The sequence below is a fragment of the Stegastes partitus genome, unplaced genomic scaffold, assembly GCF_000690725.1.
Source record: "Stegastes partitus isolate 25-593 unplaced genomic scaffold, Stegastes_partitus-1.0.2 Scaffold1470, whole genome shotgun sequence".
Classification (NCBI taxonomy): domain Eukaryota; kingdom Metazoa; phylum Chordata; class Actinopteri; family Pomacentridae; genus Stegastes; species Stegastes partitus.
In genome coordinates this window covers 138,879-156,429 of record NW_007579201.1, presented here as the reverse complement: position 1 = coordinate 156,429, position 17,551 = coordinate 138,879, and the positions used below count along the sequence as shown (strand labels likewise).

General features: G+C 39.6%; 1 protein-coding gene across 1 annotated transcript in view; it reads right to left on the bottom strand.

Annotated features, from left to right (window-relative positions):
• Nucleotides 1-8,397: 8,397 nt before the first annotated feature.
• myt1la (myelin transcription factor 1-like, a) overlaps nucleotides 8,398-17,551 on the bottom strand; it is a 64,041-nt gene continuing 54,887 nt past the window's right edge. Inside the window, exons 20-24 of the mRNA XM_008299830.1 lie at nucleotides 14,718-14,939; nucleotides 13,563-13,654; nucleotides 13,249-13,352; nucleotides 12,387-12,530; nucleotides 8,398-8,538 (exon numbers count right to left, since the gene is read on the bottom strand). Coding sequence (XP_008298052.1) covers nucleotides 8,398-8,538; nucleotides 12,387-12,530; nucleotides 13,249-13,352; nucleotides 13,563-13,654; nucleotides 14,718-14,939 — 703 coding nt within the window. The remainder of the gene's footprint in view (nucleotides 8,539-12,386; nucleotides 12,531-13,248; nucleotides 13,353-13,562; nucleotides 13,655-14,717; nucleotides 14,940-17,551) is intronic.

Below are 17,551 nucleotides of genomic sequence, written 5' to 3'. Positions count from 1 at the left end.
TTTATTAACATTACTAGCATGTTTTGTCAATGGGACTGACGTTTCAAAGGTTGGGTTAATGAATTACAATAAAAAAATTAAATCATCTAAGATCTCTTTTTAGAAACAGCGTCTGCACTACTCGATGACTACACTGAACAGCTGTAACGGGAAATACATCTTCCAGGGGATTTCATGCATAAGAACGTTTAATATTACGCTTTCAGGCATATGTATATGAATGGAGAGAGATTTGAATGTGTCAAAGTGTTACAGCTGTTGTTATCTGGGAATGGCTGTATGTTTGAGTGCTTTAATTACACTCTAAAAGGTAATACCAATGCTTACTTGAAGCACATTGGTGTACTTTACTTATTTCTCATTGTCCTGTTCATTTAACTCACTCCTTAAAGAGCTATAAAACTAAGCAGCGGTTTTTCTCGAAAAAAATTGTCTGAGGGAGCACACCGTGTCGAGGAAGCAAAGCGACCGAGGGGGGTGAAGCCTTTGAAAAATTGAAGCTTAAATGGGAGGCTATCTGAGAGAGAAAGCTCATGGAACTTCAGAAATCAAGACATTATCAACTGCTGAGCATTTGTTGTTTGGTTAGAACTGTAATACAACTGTAAATGAAAACATGACAAATGGCAAAAAAAATGACAATTGGCAAAACGTCTATTTCCTAGTACTTGGGATGTTCTTACATGCTCGTACTGCACCATGATACACAGACATGTACTTTAACCAGTTAACAGTGTCAGGGAGCAAGACCCTGTCATGTACACTAACCTGAGTATAACACAATGTCATTGAGTACGACCTTATCATACATGTACACTAACCACTGCCAGTCTAACACAGTGTCATACATGGTCATTCAGTCTTAAGAAATCTTGCTGTGTAGGTCTGTGTACCTTGCATGCAACCAATATGAAATCTTGTGAGAGCAGATAACACCTAAACAATATAGTGCCTCGGCATGGAAAACACCAACTTCGATTGCTTTTTGCACCGTCTAACGATGTATCTACCGCAATCGGAATATGCTGGAGTCATTATAACGTTTTTGATGATGTGATACATGGTCTTGTGATGGTTCTGGGATATTTTCGTGAGATCGTTTTTGTGAAGACTGCATGTTGTACGGCAGCATAAAAAAATATCTGTCAATACTTGAAAGATTTAAGTTAACACATTCACTAATGAATTAGAATAATAACATTCAATAACTACAGAATAAGTAACATTTGAGTTACTTACAGTCACCAGCAGCTCTCTCCTCAGGTGAGGGAAATGACCTCCGAGGCCTCCCACAGCCACACACGAAAAGCACGCACAAAAACCAGCTTGTAGGTAGAGCTGAAGCTGCTAGCGACAAACTGAAAACCACAAACAGACACATTTTAACATGTTACTCTGGCTGACCACTGCAACATGTGTCTATTATTCTTTATGTCATGGCTCCATATTTTGTTGTGCTAGCCCAGGGCTGTCAAACTGCGGTCCTCGAGGGCCGCAATCCTGCATGTTCTAGATGTTTCCCTCTTCCAACACACCTGATTCAAATGATCAGCTCATCATCAAGCTCTGCAGAAGCCTGATAACGATCCTGATCATTTGAATCAGGTGTGTTGGAAGAGGGAAACGTCTAGAACATGGAGGATTGCGGCCCTCGAGGACCGGATGTCGACACCCCTGTGCTAGCCTGTTGCTAATCAATCATGAAAAATATCACAGGCCACAGCAATAAGAAAAGATCAGGTTCACCTGATCATCACGATGACAAACTCCAAGACTTTCCCTGGCTCCCTAGATAACTTCATTGCGAGAACCAGCAGTTTTGTAGTCATCTCCAGAAAAAACAGTTTGATTAAAAACATCACTGCCAACACCAGCCACTGTAGGAAAAGAGGGCGGGAAGAAAAAAGGAAGCAGAGCAAGACAGGGCAGAGTGCAAGACAAATGTAGGTGGTGAAAAATTTAGAGAAACAATGAGGATAACAAGCAATTAATACAAAATAGAGACGAAAACTACCCAACATTTCATTCTTCTAATTCCTGTGGGTTTCTTAATGAAATAAAACTGTGCTAGCACTCATCACATTTGTACAGTCAGCCAAAGAAAGTCAAGCTTTGTGCTGCATCGCCCCACACAAACCTACAGCACACAAACAGTAAGTAAACAGAAACACTTCTAACCTGCTCATGGTACTGTATGGCCACGGTGAAAACATGGACGAACAAAGCAACCATGATCCCTGTGTTGAGATCCTCCAAGATCTGATCCTGGAAGAGAAGGGAGTCAGGTATGTGATTTCTCTTCAGTGAATCAGTGGGACTTCTACTGTTGTTGACTAATCTTACCGTTGTCTCCATCGTGCTGTCACTGGGGTGCATCCTGTTATGGCGGCTAGAGGTAAAAAGACAGGAGATTAATCACAGTAATTCGAACGCCGCCATTACAGCATTTATCACAAAAATCTGGGAAAAAAAACAACGAAGAATCAGATTTTTACATATGACAGGTCTATGACAGGTGAGTTAACATTTGATGTTCACAGCTGTTTGCTTGGGGAAACATGTATTCAGTGGTAAAACTAACAAGTACAGACCTAGGTGCACACTTAAAGATTAACTAACGAGAAAAAGAGAAGTGTGACCATTAACAGGCAAAGGTGTTCATTAGCCTACAGGTAAATTAGCCAAACACAGCTGTCTATGCTATCACGGCTATCCGTCAGAATCACTCAGTTTTGTTTTTTTTTCTTTATGTAATGACAAATATCCAAATTTTACTCAGCTATGCTATGCACAGCTATAGCCAAAGTTAAATTATCTTAGTGAGTGAAACATCACACCAACACGATTATATGTAACCCAACAGAGGAAAAACCACATTTAATTTCCAGGAGAAAGAAAACTTGTGACTTACCAGAATAAACAATGATGACTCTACTGCATTCAATGTATAGTCTGCTTGTATCCTAAAAGTCTCTCGTCCAAAAAGATCCTTAAAGTTTCTCCTCCTAAAAGGTCAATGAGGTGAGAGGCTTCAGTGTGGCTAACTGTAACTGACCAACTGTAAGTGACCAACTGACGAATGTTTGAGAGTAAACAGCTTCTCTTCATAGTTTGTGTTGAAAAATAAACACTTGGTAAACAGTATATACACACACATGTAGTGAAAGTAGACCTTGACAAATAATAAACACAAAGTCTTACAGTCACATCAGTTTTTATTTGTGCTTTCAGGGGTTACATTGCCAACCTAAATTGTCAGTAATCAAATTACAAGAATGTCACTGCCACAAACACAACCAGACCTCCTTTACCTGTTTTACAATCCAGCTTTGTGCCTGCTGCAGATGACCACACAAGCAATTCAATGTTGTTCTAGGAGCAGATTTAAACTACAGCTGCCCTGCTTGGTGGCTTGTTGGTGTGAAACACCTCGAGATCCTCTGGACTTTGGGTAAAGTTTTCATATTGTGCTACAACAGACGTCACATTTCTGAGACTATGAGCGCAATCACTGTGAGACAGGCTATTAATATCTTTGTTTATGTCGATCGACCGAAGACGGAAAGTAACGTAAGCATTACCCTGAGGAAAAGTTATTATCTAATCGTATATTATTAGGTGTTTTTCAAACTGAGAAAACGTTTAATGAGGGAATTTTTAAAAAAATGTTGGAGATTAAACTACCAATATAATAGTCAGAGATCAACTGATGTATTGTTGTTATTAATGAAGAAGACTGATAACAGATACTCAGCACCGATATGCAATAAAAATGTAAATCTTGGTGTCAAAATTTAAAATAACACAAACTCCAACACAAAACTTTGTTGAAATGCCTTTGTTTGTTGTTTGCTATGGGTTTAATTCAAATACCTTTCAATATATCTACAGTGTTTTTGATGCTTTTAGTCATAATAAGTAAGCAGTTAGATATTGGAGAGGCGGCTGTATCTGAGTCAAATGGAGCAGTTTTTAAATTAGGTTTGTCTAATTGGGAATTGGTTAAAAAATTGCAAAATTGTTGAAAATCACATCAATCAACTGCTGATAACAGTAAAGATTAGCTTCACCACAACCAACTACAACACTGGGATGCTGCTTATATTGTAATCATGGTGAACACGATAAACTGGGGAATTCTGCATTGCTCAACACATTGCATTTTACTGATAGTTATTTACTCTAGTAACATTCTGAATGCATGAGTTGTACTTTAGTGTTTTACTGTTTAACATATGCAGTAGATAAAAGTACTCAAAATGCTCTTATATTGAAGGATATTCTGAGCACTGACAGTAGGACCTAAAATATAATTTGGTCAAGTAGCTGGTAGTTGGTTTAGAATAAGATGATCGTCTATTTTCTGTCAGTGTCAACCAGCTCGTTTGTCTGATGGATTATGTTTTTGCACCAGCAGTGAGTTGTTTTATATTTATACCTCGATCACAGTAATGTGAAGCTTATTTGTTTCAAATGACACTGTCCTACTGTACATTATTAACAAGAAGAGGTCGTAATCAGTGTTGCAACACAAGATTTATTCAGAGCAAGAGATGCCAACACCAGCATGATAAAAATTGTACAAACTTCACAAGTCAAATTAAAATATCACGTAGCAACTCGTGACCTTAAACATACAGCAAAAATATCAACGAAAACCCATGCCATGTGGTAAGAAAACTGTTGTCGAAAGTTTGCGAGTAACAGAGAAAAAGGGGTAAAAGGAGAGAAAACGAATGTTGTATAAAAACCCCTTATCAGTGCACTGCTGAAAAGAAACTAACAGTTTCATAAACTGATGATTTCACAAATATTCATATGGATTTCTTTTGCATTCTAGCATGTCACATGTTAGTGTTGAGATTCTCTATGTAAATAGTTACAGTTTAGCTTTTACATCTGATATTACAATATCTAGTCTATTGACTGTCTTTAAGTGGCAGAATTGTGCTTTAATTCCCATTTCCTTTGTTATCAGTAAGAATAACTGACTAAATAAAAATACAAGCTGTCAGTCTATCTAATGCAGTAGTTTACTGGCAGGAAGCTGCAGACGCAAAGCTCTGGATAGAGATGTAAAGTCAGGGAATGACACTTTGCAGTAAATGTCCAAAGAAGAAACATCTTTCAAGGAAAACTCCCCCCATTTGCAGTTTGTTTTGTTTTGTGGAACTTTGCAATTTGAGAGGTTTCAAGGCTTCCCAACTAACATTCTGCATGTCTTTCATATCATGTAGCCACAATTATTAAAAACCTGTCTGACATATTCCATATATGTGGAAGTTTGAGATTGCTACTTGAATTTAAAGGGTCAGTTCGCCCAAATTACAAATGGAAATATCTGTACACCATCTATAGCGATGCTGCATATCATCACTCATTTTTGTCTCCACCTGAATATAGTTAAAAGAAATGTAGTTTGTGTTATGCTTCAAATATTTCTCAAGAAAAGAATGATACACAACGTCCGATCAGTTTTGAAACTAATGCTGGCTTCACTGAGTGGATCCAATATCTGATAGTTGTTGCTCAACTACAGTAAATGGTCTGTTATGAATTTTGTTCTAAATAAAGTGAGGTTCAAACAGGAAGGACAGGCCATATACAGTTTGTAGCACCATAGCAATCCAATCCCATGTTGCCTCACGTAAAAATGTCCCCCAGTAAGTTTCACGTCAAGAGGGAGTTTTTTTCCTTTCCTAAATCTGATCAGCTAATTTTTTGAGCTGACTGCAGTGCTTTTGTACAGCCTTCAGAATTGTTTCACCTTTATTAAAACAGCTGGATAAAACTAACAGAAATGCCATTTTTCCCACAAGGGTTTTCACCTTTTTCTCCAACCTTCTTCTGCTACGGTTTAATGGCACCAACTGTTCATCTCAATGAGCTGAACTGCTAATATTCTACCGACTGCATTTCAATGAGCATCTATTGACATTAACATCATGGATTTAGCTGCAAAGCCAGAACACCACAGCACCACCGCTGCAGCCAAATGAAGAAGGAGCCCATTAGCTTGTAGGATTTGTTGATTTGCAGCAAAAAAGGTGCTGTTTAAAGGTGCCAATACTGCTAAACTAAAACTAATAGAGGCATAAAATGAACAGAAAAAGACAAATCGCAGGTATTTGTACGACAGTTACGATTGTGAAGAACCTCAGTCCAGCGTTATACTGCTGTTTATATTGCTCAACTCCACGTGAATGAACCTTTTGCATCACTTTAACTATTATTAAGTTGCAAAGATGGAGAAGTTGGTAATTCCAGATTTTTTCCCCCAACTAGACATTCCCGTGAAAAAATGTATTTTGATAATATCGTCAATGGTATTCAACCTTGTGATATAATGCTATGAAAGTTAGAATTTTTTAGCTTTCAAATCATGTTTTTTTCCATTAACTCAACGGATGGCTAATCCCAACTTCTCTTATTGGTGGGGTTGCACAGAACCTATTTATCACTGTCACAATAACGCTGGCTGTGCATGAATTAAAATGGGATTTTTATGGAATTACTCCTCCACTTTTAGCCACTCCATTGACACATAGTGGTAAAATTTCACTTTTGATAAATATAATTAGCATTTCATCATTTATTTTTTTGCAACAGTGCATTCATGTGTTAAAGCACAACTGCATACTGAAGAAGAAACCCGAAAAAGTGACGTTTCAGACAGAAGTTGGTCAGTGTGGTTCAGTATTTTAGGCCTTTAAAAAGAGAACACAACTGTGGCGTGGGGGAGATCCACAGTGTGAGGCGATCGGAGGGGGAGTTTTCCTTCAAGTAACACATCAGCTCAGTAAAATTTACTCCAGGTTGATTTCAAACAGGCATCGCCAGCACAAAGTCTTGTCGAAGTCACAGTTTCCACAAACTCGCTGTACAGTTTTTGCTTCATTTTACCACGTGATAATACTTTAACATACTCCAATAAAGTGCATGCATGATCGACGGTGTTCAGAAAACATACTCCATCAGTACTGTGATTTCAGACCGAATGTCATCATAAGGCCCATTCAGAGCAAATACTCAGTCGGCAAATTCAGTGCACAGACATCGCGTTACGACTGCTGGCTCCAGTTTTCATTCATCTTTTCAATAACAAAGATAATTCTTTTAAAAAAGCGGTGCTTGGTCATCATGTCGTCTGGCATCATGTCCCACTGTGGCTCAGACAATAAGATGCATGATTGGAAAGACGTTTTCTACAGAACGAGTGCAATATACAATGACGAATGGGGACGTTTGACCCTGTAAGTCCAGCGGAGCCGTCAGCCTTTAGAAAGAAAAGTCGTATCTACAGATCCTTTTGCCTGCTAAGTGCCTCTTAATCGACAATAAAAACATCAAAACATGGAAACAAAGGTGTCCCTGTGCAAAGTCGAACATGACAGAACCAAAGTCCTTTCACCCGTGTCAGATTCCTAAAACATGATTGTAGTAAAAGGTTTATACAAAACGCAATACATTTATAGTTAGTAAAAAGATCTATCAGCTCTTTGCTAGTTTTATTCATAAGAAATTGCATATACCCAAACATTTTCTCATATAGATTGCATCCCATATCTAAAGAAACGATTTAATATTATCATACCAATATTGCTGACACGCTGTCCTATTAGCTAGTTGATGATTTAAAATAAATTCACACGAGCAGATTGTCTCCTACGTTTTCTGTAGCCATTGTTCTTCGCACTTCGTTCTTTGCATGAACAAAGAAAAAGCAGAACAGGACAGTTTGAAATGAAACAACTCCGAAGGGGGATGATGGGATTTGCACCAGAAAGTTTCCGTGTCATGATGTTTGAAATCTTCTTGTTGCTTACAGCATTGGTTCTTCTCATCATTTTTAGCTAAAGATTTACAGTAAGGTTAGTGTCCACTTTGAGACATTAAAAAGAATAAAAAATAATAAAAAAAAAAATCAGTGAACAACTTCCAGTTTTACAGCTCGTGAGAAAAGCCTTTCAGAAATGATAGCGCTTCGTGTTCCACTCGCCGCTCTGCTCCCTGTTAAACCCGTGACGCCCAGTTTTTTGATGTATGTAAATCGCATTAAAATAAGAAATGATTCAAGCTTACAATAAATAAATACATACATATACACTAGAATGTGCATACATTAGCAGCTATAAACAGTACATCACATTATATTAGGTCATATGAAAATGTACAAAACGTGAATGCTTGTTTAAAACGTTGTTTTTCAAAGCAAGGCAACAACAATCAACATAATAAAAAAGAGACCCATGGAGTTGAGAGCATAACCGCAGAAGAAATAAAAGAACTATGGTAGATTACAGCAGCAAAAAACAACCCATCCCCTCTTTTTCACCTTTTTTTTTTTTTCCCTTTGTTGTTTTTGCTTTGCATTTGCTATTTCGGCCTCAGACAGGGCTAGACCTGGATGCCCTGAACGGCCTGTTTGATGTTCTCCAGCAGCGCCTTGTTCTCCGGGCTCTGGTACTGGTCCTGGTGGGTGTACATGTCTGTCAATGTACTCACATAAGTGTCAAAGTTCTGTTCATTCATTGGTTCCTGTGAGGGGAAAGAGACCCATGAAGAAACATACAATCAGGCCGATTAGAGGTGGCACGCAGGAGTGCACAGGCAGTCGGTGTATTTTCTGTGAAACATCGTGGGAAAGGTTTGGAAGACAGGCGGGCAGCAGGGGAGGAAGGGGACACCGTCGGGAAAGCATGGCTCACAATTTCACTACTTCCTTTTGACTAAATTTTTAAAAATATTCTACATCAGCCTATCTAGGAAATGCAACTCCAAACCATGCAAAAACCAGGAGAGGGATGGTTAGCTGATGGGTAGATGGAAGGTTAATGTTTAGCATATGGAGACAAAATCAGGATGTTAAAAACTAATGGGAAGTTAATGGGCGGATGAAAGAGACACCACTGGAGATTCAGCTGAGTCGACTGGGAGTTTTAGTTGTTGAGGTATTTCTCAGAGTTGGAGCAGCTTTGGCTTCAGAAAAAAGCTTTATTGGTTGGGTTAAACATCCGTTGTCTTTCAATCAGATATGAACTTTAAGGTTGTGATTCCTGTTGGTTAGCGTCAGGTGTTGGGTTTTCAGCACAGTTTCCTTTAGGAATGTACATAATTATTTACTGATGTTTAATGACCTCAATCATTTAATATTCATAACTATCTTTGCTGTTTCGTTTGCACCTTGCAGTCATTGCATCATATTAACTCAACCAATCATATTTTTTCTGATTCCAAATCAGCCACACATCCAGGATCGTGCAACTTCATGTAGACTGCTAAACAAATTCGTCATGTTTTCACTCGTCATGGTGTGAATCTAATTTGCCAGAACTAACCATCTTTTTAGCATTACAGTTAGGGGTGGGCAATGTGGCCAAAAGATCATGAGAGATCTTTTGAACAAGTATGTAACTGCTAGCAGCACTTTGACATGTATTGTTTTCATCGATCCCAGCTTGTTAAGAAACTGGCTTCAGAGTGCAGGGTCCGCCACTGGAAGGCTCCCCTGGAGCAGACAGCTTGAACCCCTGACCTTCTGATGAGTAACCCAGAGCCTCGACCACTGAGCCACCACTACTGAAGCAGAAATGAGATCCACAGTTTGAATCATAACTCTCCAACAGACTTAGTTAAAGTCGTGATTAGTTGAGCATATGGTTGCCTGGATACGAAGCCTGTCACTGCAACTCAAGGATAAAGGTTCAACTCATGAATCTCTGCATCCTCTTTGTGCTTAGATTTCTTTCTGGAAGTTCTGGATTGAGGTGGTCGTCCATACCTGTGCCACTTTAACACTTGTTTTGGAAGTCCAGACACCGGTAATCCCATCTCATGCCTCCCTATCTTCAGGTTGGTCAGATTACTATTGTGGTGGTTGTTGATGCGCTTTAGCTGCCTTTCCAGTGAGTCTCTCATCACATGGATGGACTCCAACTCCATCAACGTGAATACTGGCAGCAGTAGTCGGCTGTCTCATCACTGGCGATCTTTACGGCGTCCTTGTTCTGCTGTACTACCTCAGCGAGCTTGGCATAGTGGTACATGAACCAGATCTCCACCAGATACAGGTTCTAGTTGGAGTGGCCCTCCTTCTAGACCAAGACAGTAAAGATGGAGTTCATCTGTGGGACAAGAGACTCACTGGAGAGGCAGCGGAGTGACATCAAGGACCGTCACGACAGACCTGGCAAACCTGAAGTCAGTGAAATGAGAGGAGACCAGTACGCGGTCAGGACAACTTGTTGCTAACTGGTCAGCAGCAAGTAAACTTTTAAAATGAAACACTGACATTTAGCACCATTAATGACGTTATCTGTATACCTTTGATAAGTAGATCACGGGCAAAATCGTGGACAGTCTACTATCGTCACATCGCCCACCCCTCATTTTAGTGGCAGAAGTTAATTCTGACACCATCTAATGGGATTAAACTCTGTTTAATGATAGCTTTAGCTTCTCCAATATGCTTTTTGTCATTGCAGGGCAAAGCTTTAAAAGGCAACAGATGGTAATAGTCTAGAACTGTCCTCTGGTAGATTGCTAGTAATGTGACTATTAACATGCCTGGGTTGTATTCTGCAGTATAAATGGATAGCTGTGATGCGCCACAGTGAGCTAAAGGAGTTATAGGAGGGGGGATGACAGTGCAGAAGAGAAGGATAATTGGATAAAGGATAAATGGATCTCTTACTCTGGGAGGCATCTGTAAACAGCAGTTATGCTTTACTGGGGCCTCTTTCTGTGGCAGCGGTCTCTACAGGAGAGGGTGTACAGAGAAGTCTATTAGCCCGCTAGACACACAGCGGCCATCACAAGGCTTCATTAGGCTACACGAGGGGACAAAAAAAAAACAAAAAAAAAACAACGTCCGCTTTGACAAGGCATTTCCCCTAAAGCTCTGTTCACACAGCAGCTGAAAGTTTACAGTTTCTGAACAGAGAAAAGTGAAAAAAAAACACTAATTGCATATCATGACTATAAATAATGGACAACTGTTAGAACAGATGTCAATGCCTTTAATTTGGCATCAACTGGAAATGAACCAGACTGAAACATAAATGGATGTGACGTCGTTTGGGATTTCTGACTTAGAACTTTTAGTACAGACATACAGAAATCTTATGTACAGATTAATTATATCTCACAGTGGATCTGAACAGTTAGACAAAGAAATAAAATATAGCCAAAGATTTGGATCTGTAAATGAAGTCCCGCATTGTGAACAAAGCTTTAGGTTCTGCTTCGTATATTTCCATTCAATTCCTTGTTAAGACGGACATTTTTCTTACACTTGATATGAAGCGGTCCTGCTCATTAAAGGAAGAAGGAAAGAAAGCTGAGAGTCCAGTTATCAAGCACCTCGGGTTTGTACCGGTTTAAGAGAGATTATCCAATTAGCCCCAGTCTTCTTCCAACACTGAGACAACATGACGTCAAAACAGCCACGAGCACTTCACTCAAACCCAACCAAAAAAAAAAAACAACGGGGCCGTTTCTTTATGTGAAAATCTGTGAGGCGTTGTAAAGCACAGAAGAAGCACAGCATGAACTGCTGGGAAAAAAAAGAAGGTGGCGAACAGAAAGAAGCAGATGAAGAAAAACCTGAGTGTCGCTACAGAAACAGACTTTTACACGTCCCTGCGTTAAAATTGTGAGCAGATGTTCGCTGATCTCAGGCGAGTTCAAATCTTTATCGTCCCACAAAAACATTTTAGCACATTAACTATGAAACAGACAAACATCCAATAGAAGCTCCAAACACCCTCATAAGTAAAACTGAACAAAATACAATAATAAGAAAGTTTACATTATTTCAAGTTTCTGCTGTAGTAAAGGATTTTAGTCTTAGCTTGTGTGGACTCTAATGACTTCTGTTATCTTTAAGGATATTAGAATAAACAATGGTAAAATGGAGACACATTTCTAGCCCTTTGGAAAGTTCCAATTTTGCCACTAGACACACTGAAAAAACATTCATTTGCAGTAATTACAATATTTCTAGGAAAATGGTCAGATTGGGAGAAGACATGCCAATTTTAGATTTTACTGCAGTTGCTCTCGATAAATGGTTTTGTTTCATCATTTATGTTTGACTTCGGGTGAGCCATTATCTACCAAATAACACTAAATGTACTTTAAAAATGCTGCTCTGGAAAATCATTCTTTATATGTCTTTAAAGAACTCATAGTGCCAGTTAAATATAAGAGATAAGTTGACGAACATTATCCTGAAGCTATCCTGATGAGTCTAAAAATATATGAAAGTATGGCTTTCTGAGCTTGTAATGTTTTTATAGTAAAGGTTCATTGTTTTAAGCGCAACACCGTACACATATTCTTCTACACAGCTGTCATTTTGGGCTGGTTTGGGATTCTTTTCTTACCATGTGTGGCAGCTGGATGTTAGCTAAGCTGTTGATGAGCGACTGGCTGAGGTTGGCCAGCTCATGCAGCAGGGAGTCGTTCTGCTGCTCGATCACCTTGTTCTCCTCCTCGATGGACTTCAGGTTGGTCTCCATGGTGGTTATCTGCCAGCCAAGAAAAAGTGATTATCGGGCAATATGTTATAGCCTCTATTAAATTGTAATTGAAGAGAAACGATCGCAGCGAGAGCTCAAACAGAGGTTGTCTGAGAAGAAAAATCTTATGAGTAAATTAGGATCAATTCTAAAATAAAAACCCAAACAAATAATGTTTTTTTAATGTACATTCTCCATCAGTTCAACAACAGGGCCGTGGCATTGCTCACTGCTCTGCAGATCAGAGTTTCTAGTAATAACAGAAATACTGTTTATGTTTGCAAATTAACTCCATTTGCTTCTACTTTGAGTCGTGAGCATCAGGCATCATTTTACTTATAGAAATCCTTAATAAATATCTGGTTCTCTGCAGTTAAATTACATTCAGATAATCCATTAAGCTGTTATTGTAATTTTAAGAGCTTTTATGAATAAGACGAGATCATCTGCAAATAATCAAGCTGACATCAAGATACCTGGAATGTTTAAGCCATTTTCTCTGTCTTTCTAAAAAACCTCATTATAATTGCACTAAAATGTTAATGGTGGGTCTCCCTGCCTCCCTTCTCTTAGTGATTTAACTTTGTTTTGTTTTTGTTTTCATAGCAAATGTAAAGATGAATTGATACAAGCACTATGTACTGATAATCATTTTTGGTGTTTTGTTCTCGTATCATACCCATTTACTTGTAATAATGCTACAGTGAACACACAGCAGCCATCTTACTTGTGTCCTCAGTTTGATCATGTCGGACTCCACTTGATTGTTTGACTCATTCAGATCTTTGATTTCTTCATCCAGCTGTTTGATTTCTTCATCGTTTTCGATGCCTGAAACATAAAACATGTTTAATAGTACGTTTCACATTCCTATACCAAGCAACAGTCATAAAACGTCATTTTTTCTCCCCTTTTCAATTCAACATCTCATCTCCTTTGAAATGTATTATGAATATTAAATATGAATCCATCAAGCACATTAGATATTTTTTTAGACTCAGTTTTAATATTTCATAAAATTCTATTGTTCTGTTTTCTGACCTTTGCTTGCTCTTTGCTTGATTGTCAGCATCTCCACACCACTCATCCTGGCCTTCTTCATGGCTGATGTGGCTCGGGGACAACCGGAGAGACTGCAATAAAATAATCACATATCAACCAAATATTGACTACTACAAGTTTCCAATCTATGCTAGCTGATTTTCATGGATATGAAGTGACACTATTGTTTACCTAAAATTGGAAAATGGTCAGCAGGATTAGCAGCATATAAAGTAGGAGGGGAGAAATCCACATGGTCCTTTTACAAATAATTTTTCTGATATTTAGCCCTAAAATGTTACTTTTTCATTAGTTGCAGTCACAGACTATATGTAAAGATGGTCATAGTGGCAGTGATGTCACCCACTGGTTTGTAGTTTACCATTCTGAAGCCATCACCATCCTGGATTTTTGAAATCGGGCAAAACAACTCAGGGGTGGGTTCGACTGAAAACCTATGCATGACGATACTGTACTGAACTGTCAATCACAAGGTAGCCCTGCCCTAAAACATACCCTCGTTTATTGTCTATTTTACTGTAAAGGGGACCATAATTTACAAAGTGAACATCATTTTGTTTGGAAGGAGATTTGAAACTACTGACTGAGACCTTAGACTAGAAAATGTTTACTGAGGTATCAAATCCAGTGAGACATAGGGTTATCTTGTCCTAGACTTCTATACAGTCTGACTTATTTTCACAACCAAAGGAGTTGCCCCCTGCTGGCTGTTAGAAAGAATGCAAGTGTAGGGTACATGTTGGCTTTGCTTTTCAGACCTGGAGGTTACATGCATTTTTTTATATACAGACTATGTTTGGAGCTTAAGAGCAGGTTCAGGATTCACTGTTTTAAAACAATAATTAAAATAAAGCGGATAAAGCCTGTGCAAGGTGGCTCGGTGGCTAGCACCGTCGCCTTGCAGCGAGAAGATCCCCGGTTCGTGTCCCAGTTAGGGGGCCCGGGATCTTTCTGCGTTGAGTTTGCATGTTCTCCCCGTGCAGCGTGGGTTCTCTCCGGGTTCTCCGGCTTCCTCCCACACAGTCCAAAAACATGTTGAGGTTAATTGGTGATTCTAAATCATCCATAGGTGTGAATGTGAGTGTGCTTGGTTGTCTGTCTCTAAGTGTAGCCCTGTGACAGACTGCAGCCTACCTTCGGTGGGTCAGGAAGCTCCCACTGACGTGTCCTGAGCCATCGCAGCCTGGGGTCGGACAGGTCATGCCATCTGTCTTTCCAGATTTCCAGACAAACTGCGAGCCGTTGACGTAGCTGTCCTTCTGTCTCTTTGCAGCCAGGGGGCAGCCTGACGCGCTGCGATGAGAAGCGTACTTCCCCGTCACATGGCCCTGTCCATCACAGCCCGGGACTGGACACCTGAGAGGAAGAACGAACATGGAGGTCTCTCTGTGTCAGCTTTTACAGGTACAAACATCATTATCCCAGACTGCAGCAGACCCGTGTGCTGTCTGTTGTATGAAGTGCTTTAGATGAAGTAAAAACCACTCTGGCTGCCATGTTGCTCATCCTGTGGTTGTGTCGGCCTCAGCAGACATGGATACAGTTTTACATTTAGTGATGACAGTGTAGATGTTAGCTTGTCAGATAACTGCACACAGCGTCTGTTTAGCCAACCGCCACTGTCTTGTTGCTGTCACATCAGTGTGGCTGTAACTAACAATTATTCACAATAACAATTAACCACCCAAATATGTTCTTAATTTTCTACTTAGCTGTTTGCAATACTGAAAGCTGGGGGGGGGAAGTCAAGTTTACTATTATGTAAGATTTAGAAAAGCCTCAAATCCTCACATTTTTGAACCATCAAATTTTTGTCGGCATGTTTTTCTTCTGATCAATTTACCAAATCATTGTTGCAGCTTTGCACTTGTCTTCTATCTAGCTAAGCTTTGGCTCAAGTTAATGAAGATGTTTAAATCAACATAAATTTCAGAATGATTTCAAGGATTTTTAAAGCAGATTTTGCACTATGTTGTACTTTGTTTATCTGTTTAGTTTGTACTGCATTCAAACCAGGAGAGGAAAAATAAAAAGAGTTGGAAAATCTCTATCGCCGTTCCACTAATCTAATAGATTTTCATGTTTTTTCTTGCACTTTTTTTTTTTTAACTGTTTGACTGATTGTGTAAATGACAGGATTGAAATTTTGTTCTATTCTGATCCACCTAGAGAATATTCAGTGTCAGTTTCCAGTAGCTAGCCTACTAGTCACACAAGATACTGCATTATTTTTACTGTTATATTATTTTTAGGACGTAAAATCATCCTAGAAATACTATATAGCTCTTCTTTTTAATCTAAATAAGTTATAATAAAGGAAATACTGGAGTTTATTTATTTATAACTCCCAGCTTTGCAGCAATTTGCAGGAGTTTTTGTGGAAATATGACGTGTCCACAACATCACTGAGCACTCACACAAACAATTGTATGGTCCAGGCTTGCAATAGCAACACCAAGCAAATATAATTTACCTTCATCACAGGCAACTAAATGTTGATTATGATGGATCATCTGTCTGCTGCAAGTGTTAGGTCTCTGCAAGCTGACTGTAGCTGGAATGAACTGCAGCTGAGGCTGTGTGGAGGGAAGTCAATCACAAAACTGAAAATGATGGACTGATGCAAGGTGCATAGTTCAGCTTGGAGTTACTGGACTAAAACTGTCCTTTTAAAAGTATCCACAGCACACTTTAGGGCTGTGTTGATGGAGGGAGGGAGGGAGGGCTCTGAGTCACCACTCACCTCCTCACCTGCATCCCCCTCCCCCTCCCTTCCGAGACCTCCAGGTCACAGCAGTGCAGCAAAGAGCAGGACAAACACCGCTCGCTCTGCAGATGACACCTCCTCAGCTTCCAGACGCTCAGCTCTGCCTCCTGCATCCCTAAACGCCCTTCGCAGTGACATTTGGGCTGATTAGAATGAGCCGAGCGTCCGCAGGCCGCTCCCCAGCCGAGCTCAGGTTAAGCTTAATTATGATTCCACTGTTAATGATGATGGTGGATGGAACAGAGGTGGCAGCAACAGCTGGCTGCAGACTGACACCAGCTGAACTTTAGATTATTCACAAGGTCGTATTGGCTTAACATTATGGCTGCGCTTTAACACAAATGTCAAACGCTCACTAGTGCTAACCTTTACTGGACTTGGCCTGCTGGGAGCGGGAGGTGAAGTGCAGGACTGACCACAGCTCTGTGCTAAAATATTCTTTGCTAAAGTTAGAAAGGTCAGCGTACACAGGCAGCATTCTAAGAGAGAGAAGACAGATGAATGTGTCATTAACACGACAGCGGCTTCACTGTAAAGAGAACCCAGACATGTTTTGACACATAAAAACACCCTGATTTGAATAATATTTTGTGTCTGAAAAGGTTTTTAATCAAGGAAAGGTTAACAAACCACTTGTACATTTTTGAAAGCACATTACTTATCCCTCATTGAAACATCTAGGATCCATATTGTTCATTTCAAAAGTTGAACTGCTAGAAACAGTCTCTTGCTGCACTGGAAAAACCACTTCCAGCGTCTGAGTGCTGGAAGTTTCCACATTACACATGCGTACGTTTCACACTGGGCCATGATTGTAACCAGTTTTATCAGCTGTGCTTGTGTTTAGACGTGATGATTTAGGTTGAGCTTAGAAAACTTTCCCTCCTCCGCCAGTGTCGTGAAAAACAGCCTTCTAGTGTCAAACTAGTGCGCATACTTCTTTGGCAATCTCACAACTCAGTTCTGCTTCTTGGTGTCACACGTGGGTTCAGAGTTGATCCGATTCAAAACAATTCTTGAGTCAATAAAAAGAGACAGGAGCACAATGTTTCAGACTCCTGTCCTTTGATTCAGAATCTTAGCAGATAAGAATTCTTATTGTGAAGCTCAAACACCCATGTGAGTTAATAAGAATAACACATAACTAATTTGGCGGAGGCTTAAGCATATTATTTAAACCAGTACAGCCTTTATAAATATA